The sequence below is a fragment of the Panicum virgatum genome, chromosome 9K (genome assembly GCF_016808335.1).
Source record: "Panicum virgatum strain AP13 chromosome 9K, P.virgatum_v5, whole genome shotgun sequence".
Classification (NCBI taxonomy): Eukaryota; Viridiplantae; Streptophyta; class Magnoliopsida; order Poales; family Poaceae; genus Panicum; species Panicum virgatum.
This window is the reverse complement of record NC_053144.1, coordinates 51,339,094-51,362,367: the sequence shown is the minus strand read 5'-3', so window position 1 is coordinate 51,362,367 and position 23,274 is coordinate 51,339,094. Positions and strand designations below refer to the sequence as shown.

At 46.3% G+C, this 23,274-nt stretch overlaps 1 protein-coding gene across 1 annotated transcript; it reads right to left on the bottom strand.

The window, feature by feature from the left end:
• Positions 1-4,995: 4,995 nt before the first annotated feature.
• On the bottom strand, positions 4,996-11,313 carry LOC120648780 (guanine nucleotide-binding protein subunit gamma 3-like). The gene is made up of 5 exons (XM_039925443.1): positions 10,699-11,313; positions 7,796-7,848; positions 6,787-6,831; positions 6,654-6,707; positions 4,996-5,491 (listed from the first exon to the last, which is right to left on the bottom strand). Exons 1-5 carry the CDS (start codon positions 10,816-10,818, stop codon positions 5,155-5,157), a joined length of 609 nt encoding a protein of 202 aa, XP_039781377.1. The 5' UTR covers positions 10,819-11,313; the 3' UTR covers positions 4,996-5,154.
• Positions 11,314-23,274: the final 11,961 nt, after the last annotated feature.

Below are 23,274 nucleotides of genomic sequence, written 5' to 3'. Positions count from 1 at the left end.
GAATTAACGAGGCAACAAGCTTAAGACTCAAACTATGCAGCCTCATCTGACAATGCAACAACGCACCAACTGAACCGTTGGGTTCCACCTCTCCTTGAGAAATAGTAATGCGCTATCAAGCAGTAAGATGTGGGTCTGATGTCACTGTTGTCTTAGAATTAAACTTGGACTATACTACTGTCAGATTTCTTGGACAATAGTGTGGTGACCTAGCCATACAAACAAGGGCACTTGGTTTAACGACATTCAGAAAGGATGCAAGTAAAGACACACATCGAAAGTCCCTACTCAAACTCTTGTACAACATTTAAAAGCGTCATCTTCATGCTAATGGCAATACTAGTTTATATATATGGGTTGCTCCTGTAAATTCAAGACATAAGACTGCATTTACTACTACAGAAAGGAGTTTTGATCCTTTACATTTGTCCCCGCAAATATAGGACCCGAAGAGCCCTTTAGTCCCGGTTCCAAAGGCTAGGGGATAAAAGGGCTCTTTAGTCCCGGTTGGAGCCACCAACCGAGACTAAAGGGTCTAAGTATTTAGTTCCGGGTGGTACCACCAAACCGACCTAAAGGGTTCTCTATAGTTTAAACCAAAGTGCATAGTTTTTGGGTAAAATAAATCAAACAATAGTTTAGGGGGTTATTCAGACTTTGACTATAGTTTAGGGAAATAATTTAGATTTTTTTCCTTATACCTTATTCACTAAAGCTAAGGTACGAAAAAGTTTAAGCACAGTTCGCAGCCTTTGGATGAACCTTAATAATGCATGTATACAATACAAGCTGTGACTCCATTAGTCCCAATCCCATTGCCTTACCAAATAAGAGTAAGCATGTAGCTGTATTGGTTTTTAGAGTTTTTGGAACAACAACGCCAGTTTCGATGGATTGCACCACGACCAAAATCATAAAACACAACCTCTGAAATGTAAATTGTGGCATCACATCACATCAGTGGCGGACCTAGGATCGGAACTTAGGGTATGCCATGTCATAACTTCAACATATAATTCGGTATTCGGTATAATCTAAAAAAATCGATACACAACAAAAAATTCCACGAACAATTCGGTATATAAGCACTTAGATTCAATACTTACATAGATTACAATATAAGTAGTAGAAGCACACTAAGTCCTAGAAAAACATAAAATAAGCTTACAAACCTATAATAGTTCAAAGAGATTACCTAATTTCTTCTTATCAGGCTTACGCTTCTGTCGGTGTCCTGACCCGGGGGGTCCGGATCCCGACAAGTAAATGCCGCGTGTTTCCTCGTCCCAGATATTGATGCAAGAGGCAACACAGTAATGCACGGGTTTATCCTGGTTCCGGCCACGGGGCCGTACGTCCAGCAAAGGGGGTGTGCGAGTGCACTGTATTATCTTGCACCCGGAGTGCTTGTAGTAGGGGGTACAAGCGAGGTGAGAGAGGGAGGGAGGCTCCCAAGTCTCCGCTAGAAGAGGGGTTTGAACGTGGTGAATAACGATGTCGGAAGCTAGGAGCAGGTGCGTGTGCTCTGAGCGGTAGATGTCTAGAGAGTCGACCGACCTTTTTAAGGGATGCCCGCCTCCTCCTTTTATAGACACAAGGAGGGGCGGGATACATGAGTAGGGGAACACGGAAGTCGCCGTCTTCCCCCGAATCGTGGGGGTGCAGTGGTCAAACACTGTAGAAAGTACACTATGGGGCATGGCGTTGGGCGTGGCGATCGTCTTGGCCATCGTCCTTGGTCTCGCGGAGATCGCGCCGGCGTCCTGCCAACCCCTATAGGCGGAGTGGTCATCGCTGTAGGGCGTACAGTTCTCCAAATGTGGCGTTCCGTGGGCCCTGCGGGTCAGGATCTTGCGTACTCCAGCAGCGGCGGGGCACGCGGTGGTCCCGGACCCCCTGGACGGAGTGCTGTCGTGCACACTAGGAGGTCCGGGAGACACGTGGAGGTCCCGGACCCCTCGAGGGGGGGAGGTCCGGGCTCCTGGCTACGAGTGATGGGCGTCCCTCTCCGAGGGGCTCGTGGTGACACCGGACCCCCTCCCAAGCAGGAGGTGGTCCGGGGCCATACGTATGATGAGGTAGAGTCCGGTCGGCCGGAGTTGGCAGAATAGTGCGGGGAGCAGTGCCGGGCACGCTCCGTCCCGCGTCGCAGGTCTCATAGTATCGCCACAGCGCCCGGGATGGCGGAGCAGCGACCGGAGTTGGCAGATGGAACTCCGGTCACAGCCATCGTGGGAAATGGCGGTCTGACACCGTCTATCCTGAGCACTGTGAAAGAGTGGTTGTCACTTAAAGCCTCCGTACGACGGGCGGGTGAGCTGCAGGGCTGTTTGTCCCTTGCGCTGAGGGGTGGCCTCGAGCGAGGCGAAGATAATTCGCCCGCTCGAGGGTAGGTTCGCTACCCTCGAGCGAGGCGGAGATGATTCGCCCGCTCGAGGGTAGGTTCGCTACCCTCGAGCGAGGCGGAAATGTGGGGCGCAGTTGAGGGGTCTCGATGGGAGCCCTCGAGCGAGGCGGAAGCCACCCCGCGGTCCGAGGGGAGCGTGGATGGGCCGCACCGTGTCGGTGGGCCATGTGTTTGGGTTTCTTTGAGTCCTTTCCTTTCTTCCAGATCAGAGGGAGGCCGTGGGCCTTTGTGGGCCCAGTTGCCTTAGCATGTGTTTGCATTTTAAAGCGGTCTTAGTACCCCGATTAGGGTGTCCCTAATCGTGGTACCCGACAGCTTCTTAACTATTAAGTTGTATGCATCAATCAATTCAACCCAAAAGCTTAAATTGATGGGAAGATGTGGACAATTCACTTATACTTTAACACTCTCCCTCGCGTGTAGACTCTGCTATGCCTCAAACGTGAAAATAAGAGTCGGTTGCAATTATTTTATTTAATCGCACCTGCTGAGGTTTGAACTCGAGACTGTCAGACCCAGGGCAGCGGGACTGCTCACAGACGTGGAATATTCTAGAGTAAGGAATAACACATAGATACACCTTACCTTTCTTGTAACTACTCATACGGCAGTAGGACTAGTTGATGTACATGGAAACTACTCGACCTCATTGTAGTAGGACTCTAGTAGTACTCGGCTAGTACTTTTCTATATAACCCTGTCCTCCCAGACTATATAAGAGCGGGCAGGGATCCTTCCAAAACATCTCAACACCTAAGGCAATACAAACGACCACACAGAACGTATGGTATGACGGTCTGAAACTGTCTAAATCTTTGTGTTCCTTGCACCATCGCGTTATGATCTCGACGAGTCCGTGCCTAAAAACAATCTCCTCGAAATATACCTCGGAGAGCTTGGCAGTAAAACACCGACAGAGACCTCTGACTCTGATACCATATTAAATTGCATGTACCAACCAATTCAACCCAAAATCTTAAGCTGATGGGAAGAGGTGGACAATTCATTTATGCTTCAACATTAAAGTCCATGAAGTATTAATTATATCATCTTCATCCACTCGAAGAAGATATCTCACTTGATGAATGTGTGTAGACAATCATTCAAAAGACTATCTCCCATCTTATTTCTTAGCTTAATTTTTGCTAAAATCAATGACCAATTTTAAAAGATTATAAACCATATCATAAATCTTATTTCTCTCAGTTTGAACTAGCTTAACTGAGAGATAACCATGATTGGTCAAACATTTGAAGTTGTTCCCATGTCTACTATCACCAATATAATTGTTAAGTTGCAATTTGAATTTGATCAAATCTAAGTTAAAGAAGTCATTAGGGTAAAAGAGGGTTGGCTTAGGGTATGCCACGGCATACTCTGGCCACCCTTTGGGTCCGCGCATCACATCGAACATGTTTCAAGCATACATCCACCCAAAGCGTCTAAAGCTCCATTTGAATCCAAGTGCTAATAGATGAAAGTGTTTAGCTAAGAATCAAAAATTTTAATAAAATTATAAGTGCTAATAGGTGCTAAAATTTAGCACTCAATTTTAACACCAGACGAGAGCCCATGAAAACAGAGGGAAAAGGGAGAAAGGGTCGATTGGACCGCCGGTTCATTGTGGGGATTCAGTTCCTGCTACAGTATTTTTGGCTCATATTACAATGTCGTTTCAAAGGGCCAAGGCCCATCATGACCATGGCCCAATTACTCAATTAGCCCAGCAGCTCCACACGGATTCGGCGGCGACGTCGATTCTCACTAGGCAGAGGCGCGACAGGCGGGCCGCGGCTCCGAGGAAATCGCACCTGGACCGAGTGGCGGACGAGCTCTGACAAGATTCAGAACAGTTCCCGGCAAGGCGGCAAATGGAGCCCCAGCCTCTCCAACGCCTCCACCTCCAAAACCCACCGATACGCATGGGCTCGAAGCCCGGCCCATATTAGCCCGACTCGAACACGGCACGGGCACGATAGCCGGGCCGTGCCAGGTCTCATTGTCAACCCATGGACGCGTCCAAACACGGCCCGAAAAAGGGCGGCCCGATCGGTCCGATGGGTAGCACGATAGGCCCGTTTGAATACTATGTTATCCATTATCAAACCCTATTTAAACATTTTCGGACCGCCGGGCTGCCGGGCCAAACGGGCCGGCCCGACCCGATTAAATCAATTTCGGGCCATGCCTGGGCCGGCACTTCAGCCCATGGGGCAGGCACGGCACGACCTGTTAATATTTTCGTGCTTAAACGGGTCGTGCCTAAACGGGCCGTGCTTAGACGGGCCCGTGCCGGGCCGGGCCGGGCCGCCCGTTTGGCCACCTATACTGTAGCGCTTTCCTCTCCGGCCTCGCTCCCAAAGCTCTCGCTGCACCGGGAGCTCATCGAGGCCGGCGATCTCCCCGCTGCACTGCTGTGCGCCGGCGTCCCGCTTGTCCTCAAGTCCGCCTGCGCCATCTTGGCAGCGTCATGCCAGGGCACGCACGCAGGCAGGCGCGCATTGCCACGACCAGGCATTGTCCGACGACATGCATGCAGTCACCACCAACACTCGTGACACGGAAGCTAGCTAGACCAAAAAGCAGGCACACTGCTGACTGCCAATATCCATCAGAATTCAGAACCCATCATCCCCATTCATCATCATCAGGGGTAGCAGCATCGATCGATCTAAAAGCAGCACGCGCGCATGCAACCAAAAAAAAAAAAGAAATATGCTCTATAAGTCTCTCCTCTCCGATCGTCATCATAGGCACAGGCAGCAGCGCGGGACGCAGCACGCGCCGCCGCCGCAGCTGGGGCAGGCGCTCGACGACGAGCAGCAGCACCGCGGGCAGGCGCAGTCGCACGAGCAGCGCGGGCACGGCGCGCAGCACCCGCCGCCGCAGCACCCGGCGCACACCACGCGGCACCGGCAGCAGCAGCAGCAGGAGCAGCACGAGGCGCAGAGCTTCCGCAGCTGCGCGCCGCCGCAGGAGCAGCTCGCCGCCGGCGACGGCCTCATCGTCTTCAGCTGGAACGGCGGGCACCCGCCGCCACCGCAGCAGCAGATCCACGACAGGTAGCTCAGGCAGCTCTTGGCTCTGCATATGCGAGTTCATGCAACGCGGTTATTACGTTGTTGTTAGTTAAATGGTAATAACCCAACCCAAGCGACGACAAACAACAGTTGGTCCATGGAAATCATGATTGTGAAAGACAAGTTCAGGAATCATTGAGCTAATTATGGTAACGCGCGCTGAGTTGCTGTTTCTGAAAAAGTATCATGTTTCATTAGCTATAAATCAGTGCATGCAGGCAACGACAAGTTCAGCAATTATTAAGGTGATTTGCTAGTGAGCTGATCGTTCTGTCAGTGTGACATTGATGACGACAATTAAAGTAACAAAAGGACAAGTTAATTGTCAAAGTCTGTACAGTGGGGGGTGGGGGTGTGGTGTTGCAGATTATACTTGAGAAAAGCTGGCAGCGATAATCTGATAAGGCTGTTCTTAATTCTAATGCAAGCTTTTTGAAACGATTTTTTTTAAACGAAATTCTAATGCAAGCTTAATTATAAGCTGGTACAAGCTGCTGCTGCTGCTTCTAAAACGCTGGGAATCATATACATTCGCAGGTGGCCTGGCCAGAAACTTGATACAAATTGAACTGAATATGCACTTGCCTTTCAAAAGATGGACACGTTGTTTTCTTACTGAACAACAGATATAGGTACCATTTTTATGCTTTCTTTTTTTCAAAAAAATAGCTGGTGTTAGTTGTATATATATGTCTTATGCGTATATATTTTTTATGCCTTCTGCTATCTAATAATGATAGTAGAATTAGTAAGTACATACTGATAGTAGAATTTGTTGTGTGCCAATTTAATTGTTCCTTTTCATCTGAACTGATAATTAACATGATTATATGCCGCAAGAATGAACCAACAATAATATTTTTTATGCGAACAATAAGAGCCAACAATATTAAGAGCTGGGAACATAGAGGGTGTGTTTAGTTCGCGAAAAGTTTGCGAAAAAGTTACTGTAGCACGTTTCGGTTTTATTTGGCAACTATTGTCCAACCATGGAGTAATTAGTCTCAAAAGATTCGTCTCGTCATTTACAACCAAACTGTGCAATTAGTTATATTTTTTAACTATATTTAATACTCCATGTATGTATCGTAAGATTCGATGTGATGTGCGTCAGTGAAAAATTTTGTGAACTTTTCGCGGAACTAACCACAGCCAGAAATTATTACCTGAACTTCTTCAGAAACTGCTGAGATTGCTCATTGCTTCGTTTCTCTGCCTGACTGCTTTTAAAGAGAGATAATAAGAAAATGCACCATTTATGCTAAGCTAAAGACAAATTCTCAACCTGAAAATCCATACATCGTTATGAATGGATCGGGGTTTCTTCCCACAAACTCATCAACCCTGCAAAAAAATATCAAAATGCAATTAGCAGATTTGACTTCTAGTTATTTAATTTTATAATTCAAATAAAACTAACGGCAATATATTTTTAAGGAATTATAATCGAAAAATTAACCCTTCATGTAATTTGCAGTGAAAACTAGCTAGCTATATTTTTGCTCTGAGCTTCTGCTTGTGAATCGCTTGCACCTAACATGGTTATCTTGCGTCTATCTAATCCTATGCATCCACGCATAGACTCACTTGAATGGAGAATATGCTAGCTCCGAAGTGTGATAAGAAAATTCATCAATTCAGCCCTGATCTAAAAGTAGTTTTTCTTGTGAAAACACTAGAGGATCCGGAGTAACATTTTTTTTTTGAAAGCATCCAGAAGCACTGAGGAGTCATGTAAGATTTTTGGACGCTCATGCTGACCGGACTCAACGCAGACGAGGCTGCCCGAGTAGTCTCGGAACACGCCATACCGAGGACGCACACCACCACACACGCGCACACACCCAGCACACATGCACACAGCCTCGATACCCAGGTGCGGACGGGGGCTCGAACCCCCGCCGGTACGCTCCCATAGTTACCGCTACGCCAGAGGCGCATCCGCCGGAGTAACATTTCTGCAGCTTAGGGGTTGTTTGGTTCCAGAGACTTTTTTTAAGTCCCTGGAACTTTTTAGTATTTATAAGTATTAAATAAAAGTTAATTATAAAACTAACTGCAGAACACTGGGGCTAAATTGCGAGATGAATCTAATGAGGCATATTAATCTATAATTAGCGGATGGTTACTATAGCATCACTGTAGCAAATTATGAATTAATTAGGCTCATTAGATTTGTCTCGCGAAAAAGCACTCAGCTGTCAAAAAATATTTATAAACAAATTTTATTTAATAATATAAAATAATAAGATTCCTTTTGATGTGATAGGGACTTCTGAAAAAAGTTTGGTTCCAAACAGGGCCTTACTCTTTGCAGCATCTGGAGGCAGCGTGGACCCCCTCAATGGAACTTATTTCACCCTGCAAGGAAATTAAAATTAGTGTTAGCTCCGGTATAATAATATTATAGTATTGGCAATATAATAGTAACACTGTGCATGCAAGTAAGGGGTTGTTTGGTTCCAGGGACTTTTTTTAAGTCCCTGGAACTTTTTAGTATTTAGAAGTATTAAATAAATATTAATTATAAAACTAACTGTAGAACCCTGGGGCTAAACTGCGAGACGAATCTAATGAGGTATCTTAATCTATGATTAGCGAATGGTTACTGTAGCATCACTATAGCAAATTATGAATTAATTAGGATCATTAGATTCGTCTCGCGAAAAAGCACTCAGCTGTCAAAAAATATTTATAAACATATTTTATTTAATACTATAAAATAGTAAGATTCCTTTTGATATAATAGGAACTTCTGAAAAAAATTTGGTTCCAAACAGGACCTAAAAGGCATGTGTGCAGGCTGTCAACTTTTCAGGTCCTGGGATATTTTAGACACGCAGCACACATTCAGTCAAAATAAGCCCGTGTTTAGATGCAAAAATCAAAATTCCAAATTTTTTTTCCGACACCTGCATGGAGACTTAAATCTAGACGAAATAAAAAACGCATTGCGACTGCTGCCTGTAAATCGCGAGACGAAACTAATGAACCTAATTAGGCTGTTATCAGATGCTAAATTGCTACAGTAATGCTACAATAAATAACCTCTAATGACGGATTAATTATGCTCATTAGATTCGTCTCGCGATTTACAAACGAGTTCTGTAATTATTTTTATAATTAGTCTATGTTTAGTACTTTAAATGTAGAAAGATGTCTTTTTAAAAATTTTACAGAGCGCAACTAAACACGGCCTAAAGCCGAGCGACGAAGAAAATCAGAAGAGATGCTGCGATCGATCTTTACGGCCATACGCCAGCATTCGCATCAATGCGACAGCGTTCATATGGAAACAGCATATATTACCAAACAAAAGACAGACCAGACTGCTGATGACTATATGTAAGAGCAAACTATAACAAAAAACACTAGCATTCGTGGTGGATGGAGCATCGATTGCTTGTACTATTTGAATAAAAATTTGCAGCACATTAATTAATCACTGCCATACGCTGATGGCACGTAGAGATGGCCCCGGCATGCAAGGCTGTGTTTTTGCAGGCTCATCGGGCAGTAAATAGTGTGTTAATTAACAATTATTTTGCAGGGCACATTATTTTATACACCCCAGAGACAGTGAGCAGGATTGGCAGACGAGTAGTAGTTGGCAATCTGGAGCATAGTCCCAATACAAAATCTCACAAGCAGCTCAGTGTCGTGCAGGATGCGCTGCTGACCGATCGATCAAGCAACTTTACTCGTCCCGTGGAACACACAAATACTCCGTTTAATAGATTAACATTACGGTAATGGTAGAATTGCAGAAAAAATGGGTTGCTATAAAACTCATGTTACCAGAGTCAAGTACCGATATTGCAATTATTATTTCTTTATATTGCGCAATGGATTGCATGAAACATGATGTTAATGTTGTGGTGAGAATTTTCCATCCCCGAATTGGATATCAGAGTCATTTATATACATATTTTTCTAAAAAAATTGCAAGAGTAGATTATCGATGTCATTACAACTCTTACTCCCTCCTTCCCCGTTTATAAGGCATGGTAGAACATGACACGGTCTTCTAAACAACACTTTGACCATTTATTTATCATATATTATATCACTTTTGATTATAAACTTATAATCATTGTAAACTATGTTTGATTATGAATCCAATCATATGAAATTTGCATTATAAAAATAAAAATTTAATAGTCAAATTATTGGTCAAAGATGAGAAGGTTTGAATCTTGATATACGTGTATGCCTTATAAACGGGGAAGGAGGGAGTATTTATTTAACAATTTTTTCTGATGTTGCATGAAAATTTTTGGGTACCTCCTGTGTACAGTATAGTATCTCTAGAACGTAGCGGTCACGCCTACATGATTAGTCAAACCGGCTGCCGGGGGCCTAAGCTTAATTTAAGGAAATACAGGTGGGATTATTAATGCATGATCCGAAATCAGAAGACCTTCTATCTTCTTTTTTTTCTTCTTTTGGAAAGACCGACCTACGATCTTGTATCTTCTTCCTCTTGTAGATCGATTAATTAATCCCAGCTAGTATATATAGAACCCTTAAACCCTAGCGAGAACAAAAAACTTGCACTCCTCCAAGTAAAGGGTCTCCAAGAGAGATGCATGGGCGCCGTGGAAATGGTACTAGTAGTAGGCAAAAGGAATAAAAGGAGCAGGGGTTAGCCTTGACGCGCGCGCAAATCCATGGTACGATCCGCACGTGCCCAGAGGCGGAAGCCCCAAGCCATTTGGTAGATTAAAATTAAACTAACATTTGGAGCTAACGGTCATCTCTCAGCTCTCGGTCCCTGGAACGAACTAGTAATTTCGTTGACCACCACATGCTGCTTTGTTTAACTATATATCTACTATCCATCTCCATTTTTATTTTTTATAAACCAGAAATGAAAAATAGTTATGCGGCGGAGCAAACTAGTATAGGAACACGGACACACAGCATTTGGGGACAGGACTCGTCAGGAGCCGGGGAGGACTGAGGAGGGAGCGGACACACAGCATTTGGGGACAGGACTCGTCAGGAGCCGGGGAGGAGGGAGGACAAAGCAGGCATGCAAAGATCGGAGGAGGGCGCAGCAGCACAAGAACACGAGCATTATTGTTGCGTGGTGTGTCGCAGTGTGCGTGATCGATACAGTATTCCCAACTAGTGTCTGCAGGCGGCACTATATATATATATATATATATATATATATATATATATGTGTGTGTGTGTGTGTGTGTGTACCTCGAGGAAGCCGATCTCCCGGTGGAGCGCGTCGACGGCGAGCTGCAGGCGGTGGCGGCCGCAGGGGTCGGGCGAGGCCGGCGGCGATTTGGGCCTGGGCGCGGCCGCCGTCGCAGCCATCAAAATAAGTCACTCCGCCCGCTTCGTGCTGGGCAGCTGCCGCCTGCCGGACGGCCGGCCGCCGGCAGATACGCAATCGAGAGGGTGCGGCCGCTAGCTAGCTGCTGGATGGAGGTGGACGAACGAAGGACTGGCCGGCCTGGCGAGCGCGTGATCGATGATTGATGGGGCGACTGAGAACAAGGGGGCCGGGCTAGGGAGGAATGATGATGGAGCTAGCTAAGCTAGCAAGCTAGCTGCCGGCCGCCGGCCTGTATGCCTGCTGCGAGCAGCGAGGCGAGGCGAGGCGGGATTAAATGGCGGTGGTGGAGCGGCGAGCTGCAGGCGGGCACATGGAGGGAGGGAGGGGGAGAGAAGAGAGAGCCTGGTGGCTAGCTAGCTAGCTAGCTGCTGGGGATGGTGGATGGCGGGTTGCCGTTTCGGGCGGCAATGATGGAGGGGAGAGGAGGGGAGGGGCAGCGCCAAGCCTACTTCGTTCGTTTCCGGAATACTAGCCTTGGCGGAAAGGAAGGGAGTATTGCGACTCAGCGAGCTAGAATCTAGCACGATGAGAGAGAGAGGAAACGTGAAGGGTGGCAGAGGAGAGAGAGGATGGGGCTTCAAAGATTGTCGGGGCCGGATAAAGACCGTCGACAGTGAAGAGAGCAAATGAAGTAGCAAATGTACTGTTTGGCACTGTAGACGCACTGTAGACAGTAAATATGTGAGGGGGCGTGGGAAACGAGGAGGAGGAGCAAATTTGCTCTTGCCGTTGTGGATAGCCTAAGAGAGACTAAAACTAACATGACACCATTTATGATATTTCGAGTGATTTTGGTGATCGATTGATAACACAATCAATGGGACTAATATAATTATTAAGATGATCATTCTTAGCCTTTTAGGTTCAAATGATGACAAAGAGAAGATAGACAAAGTTAGGCCCGAAGGGCCGCCCCTACGGGGGTTCCGCTACCCGGTTAGCGGACGAGGGTCGAGGGGGAGCCGCTCCTTGCGGGTCTCAGGGTAGTGCCCCGAAAGCTCTTCGGTCCAAATGACAAGAATTGAAGAGACCGTGAAGAAATCCAAATCAAAGGAATCAAGACAGAGATACTTCAGTAGCACCGGAAGAACCGATGCTATAGGCATCGATGCATCCGATGTTTGTCGGATGATCCGATGGCTTGGCTTTTGATGCAAGCCTGTGAGGCACCAGTTGAACCGACGGATCCACGAAAAGCATCGGTGCATTGGGCATACTATGTTCCAGAGACGATGTAAAGTGCCCAGAAGAAGATTCTTCAGCACCGGATGAACCGGTGATGCATCGGAGCAAAACACCGGTGTAATGACGTCAGCAAACAGTGCGTCAGAAGCTAAACGGCTACTTCGGGTCTGAGAGTGACCGGATGAACCGACGCTATCCCAGCCAGAGGCATCGGTTCATCCGATGATACGCATATTTTCTGCTGACGTTGGAGCAACGGCTACAAGACTTGGTGGCCTATATATACGCCTCACCCCGGCCATTTGAAGTTTGCTGGAGTTGCTGGACATCCCACACACACCCAAGAACATCTCCAAGCCATACAAGAGCATCAAGATCATATCCTTAGCTCTTAGCACACTTTGAGAGTGTTGTGTAAAGGTTAGCTCTTAGTGAGTGTGATTGCAAGGCCTTGAGCCTTTGTGTTGTGGTTCTCTAATGAACCAAACAAGAGCTTGGTGCGCCGGCCTCCTTGGAGCTGCGAAGCTCGCCGGCAACGTCATCGACGCTCCGACTTGGTGTGGAGCGGCGACGACATCTTTGTGCGGGGGACGTGGAGACCCCCATCCTTTGTGGAGAAGTTCCTTAGTGGAACCCGGAGCCAAGGTGACCGTGATTGTGTTCACGGAAAAGATTTGGTGGCCGAGTAGCAATACTCTTAGTGAGTGCTACAACAACGTGGATTTATGTGTGCTTTTGTGGCTAACCGAACCACGGGATAAACACCCGCGTCAAGAGTTTGCTATCTCCTATCCCGCTCTTTAAGCTTCCGTATTTAATTCTTGCAACCTTTGTGCCTTTACTTTCATAGAATAGTTTCTTGTTAGGAAAGACTATAGGGTGCATAACTCTTTTGGGATAGTGGTTTCACACTAGAACAACCTAGTTGCACATCTAGATAGCTTGAATTAGTTTAAGTTTTGTGCAAACTAGTTGGCGCCATAGGTCAAGTTTTTATTAGTACCTAATTCACCCCCTCCCCCTCTTAGGTTAGAGCACCCGATCCCTTTCAGAGCCGGTGGCGGATGGACGGGCAATGCAGTCCAGGCCGCGCCGGTGGGCCGCCCCTCCCGGGGACGACGGTGTGTGTGTATACTGCTGCTAACCCAGCTACATGCGGCGCCTTCAAGATTGTCTATCATCTTTCAAAAAAAAAATGATGGTTTGTCATCTTTCAGAAAACAAAGTGAAAGTGCATTTAGGCCCTAATGAGTTTTGGTGAATTGAATGATAACATAATTAAAGGACTAATGTTTTATTTGAGATGTCATGAGCAGGAATTTATTTGTATTTCATTATGTGTATTGTCTCATGTATCAAGGAATTAAATAAAAGAGAGCTTATTATTGAAAGTCAAGCATGTTGTGATGAGAAATGAGAAACAAGTATTCATGCAATGACAATATACGGTTTCTATTCATGGCTTGAGATATTTGAAGAATATGTGAGATATAAAATAGTTGAAAGTATTATTTCAAGGCTTCATGGAGTTAAACAAAAAGAGATGTGCTACATATTGGTCTTATATTTTGAAGCTTGCAATGCTTGGTATATTATTATCAAATCATGGTTACAAAGCAAGACAAGCACATTATGAAGCAAATATAGAAACAAGTGCTCATGCATTATGTGATGGTTTTTAAATATGGCTTATCCAAATGAAATATGCTTTGTCTCAAAGGATCAAAAGTTCTTTATTACAATGCAAGACAAAGAAATGAAGATACAAGAATGAATTATGGAATTCATTGTTGATGTGCAAGCTTAAACTCAACATGGCAAGGGTAAGTGATGAAGAAGCTAACCGAGATGACTAGTACGAGGGACTAAGCAAGCTTTGGTGAAGCGACGGCTTACCATGTGTGCAAGTGTTAAGGTGAAGTGCTAGTATCCGTGGGGTGTTCGAAGTATCATATCCAAGTCTTGATTGAGAGAAGCAATGCAATGCATCAAATATTTTATTGGAGTGACTTGAGTATTTGAAAGGACCTTAAGATGCCTAGAGGGGGGTGAATAGGCAATCTGCAACTCAAAAACACTTAAAAACCTGTCAGACGCAGACTCAGCCCGGATACTCTGGGTATAAGCCCGGATACTCCGGGTTTTGGGGTCTGGAGTATCCGGAGCTATAACCAGAGACTCCGGGTAAGAACAAGCTGAAAGGAAACTGCAGAAATTAATGTATGAAAAGTAGATCGAGCTATAAGACGAGTACCAGGGGTTCCTTAAGGTTGATATCCAACAAACAAAACTCACTAGAAACTCGTAAATGAGTAGATCGAGCTCAAACCCTAGAAAAGAAGTCTCACAAGCAAATAGCAATGAAATCAAGTAAATTAACACGAATGAGACAAGGATTTGTTTCCCGAAGTTCACACCCGAATGTGCTACGTCTCCGTTGAGGAAGGATTCGAGAGACGGTGCTCAAGAACCCCTATGCTCCTCTCCCAAGGGCGAGATCACCTCTCAAGCCCAAGGTCACTTACTATGGATTCCTCGACGAGGAATAGAGCTTAAAAAATTCTTGTGCAGCTCACAATCGAGATCGAGCTGTCACAAGCACGACTAGCCGTGTAGGAACCCAAGGCTCCAAGAGTAACAAACTTGAATCCACGGGCTTGACCAAAACCAAGTGCTCAAGAGGTGGGAATGAGGCTCACTAGCACGAATCCTTACTCTTGCTTGCTTCTCACTCAAATCCCTCAAAGGAATCACTCGAGAATGAAGAGAGGGGAGTGAGAGAGCTCTCTTTTGGCTTTAGGAGAAGTTCAGCTCGAAAGAATGGCAAGAGTCAGAGAACTGAAGGAGGGGAGGGAGTATTTATACCCCTTGACCCAAAAATAGCCGTTGGGCGAACAGTTACTCGGAGACTCCGGGTATATGCCCGGAGACTCCGGGCAACCCTAATTTTTTAGCCAGTGAACAGCACCCGGACACTCCGGGCAAAGGGGTCCGGAGTATCCAGCCCTATACCCGCAGTATCCGGGTTAGGTAGGATGAAAACTCATGTTTTGCTCTTTTGAGTGTATTTTGTGGCTAACAGGTGTTTGTCTAGGTTCTCTTGAGCACAAGATTTAAATCGAAACCCTTGAATCAAGTCCCTCTTGATAGTACGGCATCCCTATACTCAAATTTCAAATATAAAATCTAATATCATGAGTACACTTAAACACCGCATTTTCATTTCCTTTTTGGGAGGCTATACGTCATCACTTGATTCACCTATACATATTCATCACCTGCACACATGCTCAATTACACAATTAAATATACATGTGTTTTGTCATTATTCACCAAAACCCACTTAGGGGCCTAGATCACTTTCAGTATTCAAGGACAGTTTTGCAAAATGATTTGGAGCTCTAAGTCACTAGCTCAAGTATGGATTTGCTCAAGGAAATGTTGTGCAATGTTGGAATCCCCAATGGTGAAGAAAATCAAAGTATGGCAAAACTGAAGTAATTCAAAACTCAAGTGGTTGAATTGTGTTTGATACTTAATCTTGAGTGTAGGTACGCCGTACTATCAAGAGGGATGCAACATTGATTGATTGACATGGTCAAAAGTGCTCATAGGTCACCCCAAGTGAGAATCCTGAGAGAAAAACCCCTGAAAACTAACTTTGTGCTAATTGCATGATCAAGTGTAGACTTGGTAGACCAAGTAGAGTACATTAACATAGGTTTGGGCTTCTCTGGCCCAGACCGGTCTGACCAGTCTGGGGGACCGGTCAGATCGGTTTGTGGCTAACGGCTAGTTATTTTAAACAGACCTGTCTGACCGGTCTGACCGGTCTGCCTGACAGTTACAGCGGCTAGTTTCAAAGTGTGGGGTATTTGTACCCCTCAACCCCCTCTTGCGTGGGCTGCTAGTTCCCTGACCTTTCTTGAGCTCTTAAAAGCATTTTTTGACCAGCTAGCTCTCCCCAACACTCTTTGTGAGTTAAGCCTTCTAGATTGCATATCTTTAGATTGGGTTGAGAGATTGAGTAAGTGTGAGATTGTAGAGCATTGTCAGAGCTGCATTTTGAGCAGCAAGTGAGCAACCATAGCTTGAGCACTCGAGATTTGTCAAAGCTTTCAAAATTCGCATTTGTTATTCTTGGAGGTTCGCCTCCTAGACGGCTAGGCGTCGCCGGCTAGCTCCCAACGTTGTGGTGAGCAGCGGCAAGTCTGTGCGGGCGTAATCTTGCCCCCTTGGTGGAAAGGATCAAGATAGTGGAATCGGAAAGTGGTTGAAAGAGACTCAACTCAAGGGATCGAGTTGAAAGAGACTCACACCCAACGAGTTCCTCAACAGAGACGTAGGATTCACGGCGGTGAATCTGAACTTTGGGAAATAAATCTTTGTGTCTCCATTGTGGTTTGCCTCACTACTTTGTGTTCTAGCAATTTGTTTTATAATTCCGCATCGATCTACTTTGGTGTGTTGTTTCTGTGTGTGCAGGGACTTGCAATACATTCATAATCACCTGTAGAAACACTACATCAAGTTGTATTAGTGCTAGAGCTCGAGGAGGGGAGAAACTCTGATATTTGTGCAGGTTCTGCAAGTGACCGGTCTGACCGGTTGGTCTATTTGTTCAGCATCCAAGTGTTAGACCGGTCTGACCGGTCTGCCTGACCGGTCTGTGTGCTGACAGTTTGGTTTAAGTGTTATAATTTGTAGAATTTATTGAAACGACTATTCACCCCCCTCTAGGCGACATCCAATGTCCTTTCACAAAGATATGGTTTGTCATCACACGGTTCCTTACTTCCTTTCGATCATCTCCGTCTGTTGTGATTCCTATGACTACAGCCAGGCTTTTAACAAACTAAAATCCACAAAAACCATTTTTACTTAGAAAACTATGTTTTCTTTTCTTTTCTCTAGCTAGTTTAATTAGGGATAAAAAGAACTGGTTACTAGTAAACTCAAAATAACATGCGTCAACCAAAAATCTGAGCCACTTTTAAAAAAGAGTAAAGTCCATTGGCGGTCCCTAAACTTGTACCGCTATGTCATCCCGGTCCCTAAACTTGCAAATCGACCGTTTAGATCCTCAAATTTGTTCATCTGGGTTATCTCGGTCCTCAAACTTGTTTGACTATATCACCTCGGTCCATAAACTTAGAAATCACCCGTTTAGGTTCTCAAACTTGTCCAGTTGTGTTATTACGATCCCTAAACTTAATTTTGAGTCTCATCTGGTTAAAACAATACGATTTAAAAACTTTATATCAGAAAATAATTCATAATTTTTTTATATAAATATTTTTATAATTGTTTAGGGGCCTAAATATTGTTGTAAGTCTATAGATTTTAAAATTTAAAATTAAATTTTGGGACACTAAACGACTCCAAATAAAAAACTTTTCAACTATAAAGTTGTAGACTGTGTCGAGGGCTATAATTTTAACATAAAACTTATCTTCATTCGAGTTCATATGAAAAGTTATAAATTACTTTTTAATATAGAGTTTTTAGATCACCTTGTTTTGACCCAGATGAAACTCAAAAACAAGTTTAGAGACCGGGATGACACAACTGAACAAGTTTGAGGACCTAAGCGGGTGATTTCTATGTTTAGGGACCGGGATGACACAGCCGAACAAGTTTGAGGATCTAAACGGTCGATTTTCAAGTTTAGAGACCGAGATGACGCAACCGAACAAGTTTAAGGACCGGGGATGGACTTTACTCTTTAAAAAAACTTGTGTTTCTCAAGTTGAAGCTAGCTTTCCTCTTTGTTTGCAAATATGGTTCCTAGCTAGGTTTGATGATGATGATGATTCATATGCACCGTGATCATAAATAGACGATACAAAAATCAACAATAAAGAATAACTACTGGGAATAGGTTTAACTGAAGTCCTCATTAAATAAAACTCATTTTTTGTAAACTTGGTTTATAATCTTAAGATCTGTAGAAACCACTTAGACATCTCAGCCCACTCGCATAGTAGTTATTAGCTCTTCACCACTAATACATGACCCACTTGTCTTTCTCATAAAGTTTCTTGATTCTTGTGTCACAGCGGCTGTAAGCCTATAGCCCGCATCTTCTCTCTCCTCCCCTTCTTCTCCAACTCAGTATTCAGTCTGCTTACATCCTGTTATTATTTTTTTTTGAAATAGAAGCAGGAGCACTGCTATGTCATATTAGAAGAAGAAGAAGCAAGCCAGTTCAGTACAGTGTTGTTATTACACAAAGCAGTAGGAACTCGAGACTCTAAGACCCTCTAACAAGCACTAAGAATGCAATTATCATGAAAGAAAGGGAATCACTGGCCCGCCACAAGTGAGCTTCCGAACTGAAGACTCCACCTTGATCTCCTGCAGTACCCAAAATATGTGTGAGGAAGTGTGCTCGAAAATGCGCCGGTTTCTTTCTTTCCATAGACACATCTTGTTATTATACTTGCTCTAAGTATGATATGATAAACGTCGGGGCCAGTATTATTGTAGCAATTGACCTACATACTAGTGCTTCTAACTCGTTCCAATGAAATGAATTCTTACCTTCCGCGTACTAGGATATACATCTATTGGATAATATCTGTCATCATAACTTATTTATCGACACATCATGTGAAGCTTTAGAATCAAGATGGTGTGATAAAGAAAGGAAAAGCCGTAGAAGTAAGCGGAAGAGCTTGGAGAGGCGGAAAGTATATGCATGGAAATGGGGAAGATGTTATGTAATGTACGGGCGCGCTTTGCTAGCGCGTACTCTAGCTTTATCTTTGCGAAGAATCTTTCTTGGTCTCGGACCGTACGTCCGTACCTCTCTCTCTCTTTTGAGGAAAACAATAACCAATTTACCTTGTTAGATCTTGTCGGTTAATACCCTTCACTAGGAAATTGGGAGGGATTGGAGGAGTTTTGCCTTATTGAGTTATTTGGGATTTGATCCCTCCCAACTCTCTCCATTAATCCTCTTGGATCCTCTCCAAACCGAACGAGCCCTTAGTTGTGAGATGGACACTTGATCGATCAGGAGAAGTCTACTCATGGGCTATGTGTGGTTCGTATATTTAGTCGGGAATAATGTGCCTAGTACTCCTCGCCGTGACCACCTCTTCTCCGTGTCGATGTAGAGAGAGAGAGACCCTGCCCTCGGTATGCGGACTGCGGTGGTAGCTTGATTCACACCATCGATGCCGTTCGAGGACAGAGACAGCACAGGGGAATCAGGTCGAACCTGAAACTAAGGCCAGATGATCAGTGTGGTGGCCAAAAAAGCCAAAGCAACTTAACGGGGTCAGCTGGCAACAGATCGATCTAGTTGTAATATATAACGGCTGGCACTGAAAGCAGGCGAGGTGATGACGGCATGGCATGGCATCTCCCGGGTCCGGCTGCGGGTGGTGCGCAAGCATTCAATGCACGCAGACAGACTCCAGATCCCGGTTCCATTCCATCGGCTGATGATCGGGGGGCCGCGCCGGCCGTACTGGCGCGCGCCCTTCGATTACCGGTAGACGTAGGAGGAGTCCTAGTAGATTTCTGAAGCATGAGCATGCGTGCCCGTACCTGGATGGAACTGCAGCCATGCCTGACACTGACAGCCTGCCGCCGCTAGCGCGGGCGCGGCGGATCCTCGTTGCTAGTCGCTCCTCCGGCCGATCGCTCGATCCACCACCAAACTGTGTCACGCACGTGACCCGACGGTGCACGACGCTCGCTCTCGCTCTCGCTCTGAACCCCACGTCGTCGTCCCCACCACAACACAGGGCTAGCCACTGTAGCTAGCTCGTTATTTGTTCCAATTTCTCTATCTATCGAAATAATAAAAAGAAAAACCTTTACTTGACGACGACAGGGAAAGAAAGGAAGGGGGAAAGTGATGGAGAGGGGGAACAGTAGTCGTGTCGTGGCTTCCGGCGGCTTCCCCGTCTTTTTTTCCCGAAAGATCCTGAACCTTGCGGTTCGGCTTATATTAATAAAAAGAAGAGAATTGACTCTGTTTATAGATAAACCGGGCCCAAAAACCGCACAAACGAAATACAAAACCTACAACTACAGCACCTACAACTAGCAATACCGGCCGGTTGGATTGGGACATCAACCGGGCCACACTCGACTTTGGCTCGTCGGATTGGGACATCGACATGAGCCACAACAAGGTCGGATTGGGACATCGACCCGAGCTACCACAGCTTGCACTCCACCCGGTCGGATTGGGACATCAACCCGAGCTACCACAACCTACACTCCGCCCGGTCGGATTGGGACATCGACACGAGCCAACACAACCTCACATCGGCCGGTTGGATTGGGATATCAACACGCGCCGAGCTCAACTCATCTCCAACAACTGCTCGGTCGGATTGGGACATCGACCCGAGCCTCAACTTACTCTGCCTTGTCGGATTGAGACATCGACACGAGACTCACCAAAAAACCCCGCTCAGTCGGATTGGGTCATCGACGCGAGCCACCACACAACCACCAACTCTTTTTTGTTTTTTCAAAGTTGAAAAGGAAAGGAAAAGAAGAAACACCCTTGATGCAGCTAGCCGGAAGAAGGCGAACCACCATGTCGGAAATGCCTAGCGTCGTCTTCAGGACGAGCCACAAGGGCACATCGACGCCAGCCCAAGAAGGGTTAGGTTTTCACCCGCATTAAACATGGCACGGAAGGATGGTGAGGTATGAGAGAAGACGCCTCCAAGGAGGGAACGGTATCCGCAGATGTCGTCGTCCAGGTTTTCACCTTGAGCTCTCCACCGATCCCACCAGAAGCCGAGCAGAGATGAAAGAGACGACCGGCGCCGCAAGCTACGCCACCACGGCGCCCAAGAAGCGCCTCCGTTCGGTAGATATCAGCCACATCACCATGATGTCTTTGACGAACAACCGAGCAAGCCGCCGCCGGCCACGTCACCACGACGTTACCAGCACATCTCAGCACGGGCAGCACAGACTGCCGGAAGAAGCGGCTAGGCGCCGCCACACCGTGAGGCACGGAGCACTCGGGCACCGCCGCCACCGTCGACGTGCGCCGCCATCTAGGCCTATGCTAAGCAGCCGCCGTGTGGAGGCCCGAGCGGCAGTCGCCCAAGGCCTGCACACCGCCGCCGTCATCCAGGGCCACAGCCGGCCCCGCCCACCACCGGAGCCACGTCAGGGGCACCAGCGACCCCCTCAAGCAGCCGAGGAAGGCAACGAGCGGGAACAACCGGAAAACGCCAGGAGAGTGCAGATCCGGCCGCCATCCGTGCAGATCCGGCCAACTCCGGCCAACTACCTAGGTGGTGGAGGCCTAGCTCCACAGTCTACTGTAGTAGGACTAGCGCCTCTGCCCCTGCATGCATGCGAGCAGATCAGAGGCGTGCTGCCCGTTCCGATCCAACGGCCGGCCGGGCTGACTGTTGGATGCGGGGGCGGTCGCCGTAGATCGCGTCGTCGTCGCATGAGGCGGAGGCGGAGGCGGCCTGCGGGGATCGATACGAGATACTGAGATGGCGGGACGCAGGATCCTCTGCGCGCGGGATCGAGGGAACGCGCCCTGCTTGCGCTGCGACGAGGCCGTATGTATAAGGCCTCCTCCAAAGGTTGAGTCTGCTTGTAGCTACAATAAAAAATCGGTACAGTACCTCAACACAGTACATTGTAACCTGTACATGAGAGAGAGAGAGGGGTTGTCTCTCGCGCTAACCGTTGGAGGAGAACTAATAGGAGCCGCTAGAGCGTTAGGTTATCTCCAACCATTCCCCCCATCCAAATCCCTCCAAACGTACTATTTACTATATTTTACTACCTCCCTCCAAAAGATTCCTCCCCCTATAACTCCTTCTCTCCAACCATTCCCCCCATATCTATTCCCTCTATATACTATCACTCATTAACTAACTATTTATTTATCGTTTTTGAATTTAAAAAAAATCATACAATATTTGTACTGTCATAATACGCATTATCATCATGTTACGGGGCTCAAACAAGATTAATATCATGAAGAAACGGTGTGATTAGAGATATAGGGGGAGTTGAAACTCACTCTATATATGGAGGGAGTTTCAACTCCCCCCGTATATAGGGGGAGCTGTGGGGGGAGCCGTTGGACCGCTCGCTCCCCCCAAAGCCCCCCCTACGTAGGGTGGGGGGCGCTTTACGGTGAACCGTTGGAGCTAGCCTTAGCCTCCACAAATAAGAAAAAAGAAAAATAAAAAGAGAAGGGTATTGTGGTCATTTATTTTTTTTGTATTTTAACAACTAGATGAAGCTGTTTTATTAAATATTTTTTAAAATGGCTTCAGTTTTATCAGAGAAGCAGCTCCATTCGAAGAGCTAGAATCAGAGTCGTTTTTGGAGCTGCCGGAGCTCCGCCAAACAGACGTAAAACGAAGACCTGCTGTGTTTCCGGTTCCGGGTGCTGGAGTCGAGATCATCGCCAGAGATTGATATCCAGCTCTAAGTGCGGTGCGGTGCATGCGCGCGCTCCCTGTACGTCCCGCCGCCTGCTCTCCTGGCCTCTCACACCTGAGTACCTGACTCTCCCCGTACGTACGTCGTCTGGCACGTCGCGACGTGGAGGCACCTCCCGCCGCACGCCACGCCGGCCCAGCTCCACCTGCAAATAAAACCATCATGCATGTGCAGGCTCGCTGCCCGTTCTTCCGTCTTTTTTGTTTTGCTTCTTTCCCTGTGTCGCGGCACTAGACGTACTACGGATCCAAGTCGTACCGTATCTTTTCCTGGCACCTTCCGGGCCCAGGTGATTTGGACTGCATGCATGTATCTCCATCACCATCCATCACGCGCGTTTGGACACATTGACTAAATTTCAATATTTACTAGAACAGAATGCAGACTAAAGTTTAATTCCACCCAACTAAATTTAGCCCATTATTAGTAGTTAATCCATAAATAAAACCCATCTAATTTGGACTAAGACAACCTGCAAGTTGTGAAAAGACCAAACTACCCCTCGCTATGTGTACATGCACATGCAGGCATAACAGCAGCGAAATTCAAGGGCAAAATTGATGTTTCAATGTGTGCCGATCCTATCTACGTACATCAATTTTGTAAGATTTAAAGTTAAATCCATAGATCTAAAATGGTATGGATTAAAATTTAGTCGACTAAAATTTCGTTCATCAAACGAGGTCTAATAATGAGCTGCTGGTAAAGTAATCGAGTGGTGGGCACCTGCACTGCACCCACTGCTCCCCGTTTGCCCCAGCTGACTGACTCCTTGGCCGGACGTACTGTGCGCG

What these genes read in the sequence shown, in the direction of transcription:
- LOC120648780 (XM_039925443.1), bottom strand. Translation starts at nt 10,818, where the DNA reads ATGGCTGCGACGGCGGCCGCGCCCAGGCCCAAATCGCCGCCGGCCTCG. An exon ending in GGGAGATCGGCTTCCTCGAG is followed by an intron (nt 7,849 to 10,698) that starts GTACACACACAC and finishes ATTTCCTTGCAG; the next exon opens with GGTGAAATAAGTTCCATTGA. An exon ending in GCCTCCAGATGCTGCAAAGA is followed by an intron (nt 6,832 to 7,795) that starts GTAAGGCCCTGT and finishes ATTTTTTTGCAG; the next exon opens with GGTTGATGAGTTTGTGGGAA.